The sequence below is a fragment of the Frankliniella occidentalis genome, unplaced genomic scaffold (genome assembly GCF_000697945.3).
Source record: "Frankliniella occidentalis isolate FOCC.00 unplaced genomic scaffold, Focc_3.1 Scaffold8, whole genome shotgun sequence".
Taxonomy (NCBI): Eukaryota; Metazoa; Arthropoda; class Insecta; order Thysanoptera; family Thripidae; genus Frankliniella; species Frankliniella occidentalis.
The window spans coordinates 1,461,626-1,467,883 of NW_026267138.1; the positions used below are offsets into that span (position 1 = coordinate 1,461,626).

Below are 6,258 nucleotides of genomic sequence, written 5' to 3' on the forward strand. Positions count from 1 at the left end.
AACACAGACAGACATATACACATAACTGCCGGGTGTATCAGAGCACGCATCGCAGTGCTGTGGGTTTGCCTTTTGGGTTCGCGAGACGGGGTGGATTCATGCCGGAACGCGTAGGCCACCCAGCAGCACAGGGACGTGCAACACAGAAGGCATCGGTGTTTGCAGACACTAACGTCTTCACACTACATGCCAGAAACTTGCGAGTTTGCCATCTAGGTTTTACAGTGTAGGGATCGTCCAGAGACTACATCCGTTTACTTCAGATCCGGTCGGAAAATTACGGGAGCTTGACGCCTGTGAGACTCGGGGTAGGCCACGCCGCAGTACACGCATGCACTGCGCACAAGGTATTGCCTACATAGCAGGCGCTAGAGCTTGCGACGGCTGAACTTGGCAGGCTCGCGCCGCGACGCGACGGCGTACTTTCCGGATGATCCCGTACGCAAACGCACAAATCGGTTGTTCAAACACCCGGCACATAAGAGACACATCCATAACATGCATCATAACATGTGTTACATACATTACGTACATCACATCTACAGAGAGAGAGGGGGGGGGGCGCTGCTGTGTGAGGCGCCGGCGCCAGCGGGCGCGCCGCCGAGCTTGTCCTGGGTGGACTGTGAGCTAGGAGGGGGTGGGGGAGAAGGGGTGCGACTTGCGTCTTGGAGGTGGAGGAGCCTCCTCCCCTCCACCCGCCCCGCCGCACCAACCACCGGCCCAGGGTGCACGTTCCCTCCGGCCCCGACAGGAACACGTGGTCTGCATGGAGAAACAAAGGGAGGCCGCCTCCGCAGCAGCAGCAGCAGCAGCAGCAGCAGCAGCAGCACCTGACGGCCCCTGACGGCCCTGCTGGGCACAGCCGTCGGATTCTGTTTGCGATTGGGGGCCGGGCCGGGGCCCCAAAGTCAGACCCCCTCTTTTGTGGTGTGCAGAGGGGTCCTATGTGTACCGCACGCGAGGGCAAGGGTTGCCTATCCATCCGCTCGGGTCGGGAACACGACGAGGAAGACAGGCGGCACGAGATTACTGTTTACAAGTTCAACACGGTGTGGTGGGTGCGGCGTGACCTCCAGCGTGACCCACACCACCATCCATGGGTCCCAATTACATGGGATTGCCTACCCCCGCCGTACTCAACGTGTTAAAAACAACGACAAAAGAAATCAAAGATTGTGGGCCATCCAATATTTTGTGATTTTGTGCCAGGGGCTGGAGGCTGGAGATGGTGAAAAACCAATTTACAAATCAAGCACAAATCAAGCACAATATCATAGAAACCTGTTTTCTGCCTGCGAGGGGCCACGTGGGGGAGGGAAAACAAGTCTTTTCTACCTGATTGTATGAGGGGCGTCGTCCCGTGGGGGCTCCGTCGGGGGGCTGCCTAGGAACACCAGCTGGCACCACCGCCGCCGTGCTCCGTGTGGCCGCCCCGCCCGCCGCACAGTACGCCAGCCTACTTCAATAAAAAGACTATTTAAAGGACTGGACATTTTCGGTCCGGTCGGCCGCGCTAGGCACTGCAACGGCACAGCATCGAGCAAGCTTGATCGAGGATCGAGCACGCGCCAGGCACCAGAGCACGAAGAAGTCTCGAGGGCGTCAACTATGGCTAAATTCATCACGAAACAGTCGCAATTTAGGCTAAAACTGCGTCATTTGCACTATCAATACGTGCTGTACGATTCCGATGAACATTAACTTAAAACAGAAGTCTAGGTTGCATTTTACAGAAATCGTCATTGTCTTTGGATACCATCTAAATCGAAATATTACTTATCCCAAGTTTTTAAAATAATGATTCAAAGCTAGTATAGAACATTCATTTATTTTAACATAGCTAGTACAAGATAACAACTAAAAATAGGTCAATCATAAGATTATCAGAAATTTGAAATAGACAATAAAAATGTAGAAGAAAAAAGTTCATGAAAATTCACAACCTATGATTTTTCAAAACTATATTGAACAGCTAAAACAGGTAAAACAAAAACAAACATTATTCTCAATGAGAAATTAGTTGGTTTTATACTGTTGAAGAAAACTAATAAGAAAAGCATAAGTATTAAACACTGAGAAGTAGAAAAGTTACAACTGATCATCCAGCGACGCAAACGAATTCAAATTTCCATCCCTAAAAATTTTAGGTGTAACAACAACTACCCTCTTCAAGGAGTTTAAATTCTTTTCAGATTGTAAGTATATGGTCTCCTCATTTTTGTTAGAATCGAATGTCCAACCTTCACCATCTATTTTTGTTTTCAAAAGCGCATTTCTAGATTCTACATTTTCTACAATTGTCTTTTTCTCATAATTCTGCAGCTGCACTTTTAAATTGTAATTCTCTAACAAGACTGTCTCATGAACTTCTAATTGTTTCTTCAAAGAAAGATGTTCTTTGGATAGAGACTCAACCTCTTGTATCTTCTTATCCAACAGCTGGTGCTTCTTCACTAATTCTGATAAAGCAGCCACAAGCCTTTCTTCATAAGTCCGTTCATTTCCAGTAAGAAAACTTTGTACATCTTCAACATCTTCTGAGAGCCTGGTTTGAAAACGAGATTTTGGCATTGACACGACTATTGTGTGGCCCTTACCAGAAAGAGGTAAGGTACATTGAAGTGTTGACTGTCGCTCAGATTTTGCAGAACTATTTGGATCCTCAAAAGGCATGGAAGGAGTTGATTGCAATGAACCACTACAGGAACTGAACCGATTTAGAGGATTAACAGAGTCAATGACCACAGAGTGCATACCAGGGTCATTGAGATTTCGAGGTGGGTGGGAAAACAAAGTGACGACCTTATTTGCTTTCAAGTCTGGAGCTAGAGGATCTCTTTCATCACAGCTAATATCTGGACTTCCAGCTTTTTCTTCAGATGAAGAATCCGAATGTGCTGATGGAGGCTGTAAGTCTATTGACGAGGGTTCAGAAGCTTGACTTCCCTTTACTAAAGGGAAGTCCAGTTTAATAAGTTTGGGCGAAAAATCAGGGTCAGTGGGGTTTGGGGGCAACAAAGAGGACTGGGTTTTAATTACTGGACGATTTCGGCCCCGCACAAATCTTCCTGGTGTAGCTCTTACTCTGTCCAGAGCTTCATTAATTCCTTCTGGGTCTAGAACGTTGGGTATTCCTGACCACTTCAGCTTCCTCGAACCATCAACCCGAACTTTTTCCCATTGGTCTGGACCAAAGTGAAGCTGTGCAAACAAAATCACAGTTAAAACTAGAAACAGGACAACAATATAGCTGTAACAAAACACCATTCTCACCTCACAAACAAATTGATTATTTGTTGGCTCCATTCCATTATTTCTCAAACTACGAAGCCATGCAGATCTTCTCTCTGGGTCTTTAGGATAGCACAGAAGGCTCAAGCCCTGTCTGTGTGTACTATTACAGCCAGGAACAGAGCAACGATGAGGCATCCTCTGAGGAATAACATCAGAAGTAAATTAAAGAAAAGCACAGATGAGGGTGGTAAATGTTATCTGACGGGGTAGAAAGGTGATAAAATTTACCAGTGCTCTTAGAGGAGCAAGGGGGTGATTTGATCTAGGTTAAAGAGGTGAAGCAGACTCTTTAAGCGACGCAGTATATTGAACACGGCAGACTAACGGGTACGAGCACCTCTCACAAGATCAAGATAAGTAAAGTACAGGCAGTGTATATCTTTTCATCAAAGTTCTCTTTCTTTAGACTTTCCCAAGGCTTGCATGTCGTCTGTTTGTCTGTCAACCAAGTTTTGCATGTTTACGTCGCCATGTTATTTGACGCCAACGCTGCCAGCCAACATTTAGTATTTCAAAATCTTTCATAAAAATCGGGGTGATGATTTTGTTGTCTTACAGTTTTTAAACAGCATTTTATTTTAAATGAGTTTTGAAAAACAGATACATCAATCTGGTGTAATGATACCTTCGTATTCTGTTCACTGTTTGTGTTGTGAGGTTGCCTTAACTGCTCATGACACACTTTCTTCCAAAACACTGGCCGCTAACGACGGTCACACAACAACAAATCCCGCAGCCAGACGTTGTAAACAAAAATTCAAGCTGCATCTTTGAACGTCTGCAGCATCTGCAAAAGTAACTTGGAATTCATTCGGAAATACAGAATGTATTTCTTTTATGTTTTTTAAAAAACCAAACTGAATGCTTGGTAAAACTTAGACACTGTTTTTATTTAATTAATCTTATATGAAAATTCCTTCAAATTTGGGGAAACTTCTAGTTATAATCTCTGTCATTCTGCAGAACATGTTGGAAATGCTCTGGTGCCTCTATTGGTGTTTGCTGCGGTGCCGTCTGCACCTGACTCATCACTCCTATCCGATGAACTAAGCGACTCCCCAAGATACATGCACATGCCATCACTCATGGAAGATGAGGCTGTGGAACGCTCTGATTCATTTTACAGACCAGCCATGACAGCTCAAGAAAAAGAAGCTTTTTATAAACCAATTGCTAGGCCATCAGCAAGAGATGCAAAGAAATCAAACAAAGTACGGTGAAAGTTCTATAAGTTAGGACGTATGTAGTTAATTTAATTTTTAACAATAAAGTTTATGGTGTTGGTTTTCTTTGTTTTGTTTTTAAAAACATATAGTCACATGTGCGTTGTAGCAGTACTGATACTGTACTAGAGCATAGCCATGGCAATAGAGTCAGCAGACCACATAGGAAGAAAAACAGTAACAGAAGTAAAAGTGAATCTTGTAAGCATGCTTGCAGACATCGCAGGGCTAAGTCAGAACATGTCATTGACAAAAACTTACAGTAAGTATTTTTTGCCACCTTTCAGATTTTTTCATTGATAAAAATCTTATGGAATTGTTGCATTTATTTTCAGGGACAATAAGTGGTCCAAAACTGTGCCTTCAAATGAAGTCAGTATCCAAGATGCATCTCATGCCTCCCAACCAGATAGAAGTGTTGCCACTGATTCAGGATATCATCAAAGTAACTATGTTATTCATTTCTGATGTTTTATAATAATTAAATCAAGCCATGTATTTTTTAAATAAATGATAACTAAATCTTCTGTCTCTGTCTTGTAACATTAAAAAATTTATCACTAGCTATTACAGATGATACCTCAGCACTGAGGCAGCACTGGGCTGAGTTGCAATCCATGAAAATCAAATGCGAACATCTTGAGTCTGAGCGTAATGCTCTTCAGGATGCCCTAGCCGATGCTCTCAGTCAGCTTCAAGAGAAACAAGCTGGAAATGCTGAAGTTTGTTCCTTACGCAAGCAAAATAGCCAACTTGAAGAAGATGTTCTGCTTTTGAAGAGCACTGTCTATAGGTACTGAAGTTTACTGACTGTTTTAAAATTTACTGACCATTAAATTTTGCTGTGCAATCATAGGTAAAATCTTAACATTTTCTAGGCTTAATGCAGAACTTGAAAAGTATCAAAATCGCCTTAGGGCTCTGCGGAAAGCGCATGAAGCAGCAGGACATGTTGTTTCTAAGCTTGATGCATCTGAAACTGAAGTTAAACCCACTCCAATGGCATCAAATATGCTTGGTCCTTTGCTGGAGGCTTATCAAGAAACCATTTTGGAAAAAGAATCAGCCCTAGAATTGTCCAATCGTGAACTTTCAACTTCTACTCAGCAATGTCAGAGTGCAAAGCAGGAAGTTAGAGAATTAAAGAGAAGGCTGGAGAGTTCTACGCAAGTTAAGGTATTATTTTCAGAAACTGATCTCATTCCTGAAATTTGATTGCATTTTGTACTGAGCATTACTGTATTTATGTTACTGTAGAATGAAGAACTGTCAGACCTACAGGAGAAACTGGAAGAAGCTCAAACCAGAAGTGATTCACTTCTTCAAAATCTTGAGTCTGAAAGGTCAAGGCTTCAAGAAATACAACGCCAGCATCAGCAAGAAGGTGATAATTATTTGTTTTTCTTTCATAATTTAATTAAAATTTAAGACTTGTGGAAATCAACATTATCAAATAATTGTTGAATACAGTGTCACTTTTGGATGGAAGAGCTAGAGGACTGGAAGCTAAGCTTAATGAATGCCATACTGAACTACTGACCTTACGAGGGCGTTACAGTGTTCTCTCTGAACAGTTTGAGAGATTGCAGCAAGGGGCAGATCGCTTGATTCCCCTCTCTGTTCACAATTCTGCAGTTAATGAATGCAAAAGGTTAAATCTCAAATTATAAATTATCTTTTTCCCAGTACTTTATTTCATAATAGTAGTGAATATACATACTATTATTATTATTATTGCAGA

The 6,258-nt window shown here is 42.8% G+C and overlaps 2 protein-coding genes across 3 annotated transcripts in view; one reads left to right on the forward strand and one right to left on the reverse strand.

Moving 5' to 3' along the window:
• Positions 1 to 1,809: 1,809 nt before the first annotated feature.
• Positions 1,810 to 3,771, reverse strand: LOC113205919 (uncharacterized). Its single transcript, XM_026421721.2, has 3 exons — positions 3,523 to 3,771; positions 3,274 to 3,432; positions 1,810 to 3,201 (listed from the first exon to the last, which is right to left on the reverse strand). Exons 2-3 carry the CDS (start codon positions 3,427 to 3,429, stop codon positions 2,089 to 2,091), a joined length of 1,269 nt encoding a protein of 422 aa, XP_026277506.2. The 5' UTR covers positions 3,430 to 3,432; positions 3,523 to 3,771; the 3' UTR covers positions 1,810 to 2,088.
• Positions 3,772 to 3,950: 179 nt separating this feature from the next.
• Positions 3,951 to 6,258, forward strand: part of LOC113205920 (centrosomal protein of 89 kDa) — a 23,190-nt gene continuing 20,882 nt past the window's right edge. The window contains exons 1-8 of one of the 2 annotated variants that reach the window (XM_052274763.1): positions 3,951 to 4,162; positions 4,258 to 4,505; positions 4,610 to 4,779; positions 4,853 to 4,962; positions 5,082 to 5,310; positions 5,396 to 5,693; positions 5,775 to 5,901; positions 5,988 to 6,168. In XM_052274763.1, the coding sequence (XP_052130723.1) occupies positions 4,156 to 4,162; positions 4,258 to 4,505; positions 4,610 to 4,779; positions 4,853 to 4,962; positions 5,082 to 5,310; positions 5,396 to 5,693; positions 5,775 to 5,901; positions 5,988 to 6,168 (1,370 nt within the window). In that variant the 5' untranslated portion in view covers positions 3,951 to 4,155. The remainder of the gene's footprint in view (positions 4,163 to 4,257; positions 4,506 to 4,609; positions 4,780 to 4,852; positions 4,963 to 5,081; positions 5,311 to 5,395; positions 5,694 to 5,774; positions 5,902 to 5,987; positions 6,169 to 6,258) is intronic. The other variant, XM_052274765.1, reaches the window with a different exon arrangement.

Excerpts from the sequence above, each read along its gene's own strand:
- LOC113205919 (XM_026421721.2), bottom strand. The coding sequence starts at position 3,429 with ATGCCTCATCGTTGCTCTGTTCCTGGCTGTAATAGTACACACAGACAG. Across the intron at positions 3,202-3,273 it reads ATAATCAATTTGTTTGTGAG|CTTCACTTTGGTCCAGACCA; the intron begins GTGAGAATGGTG and ends TTGTTTGCACAG.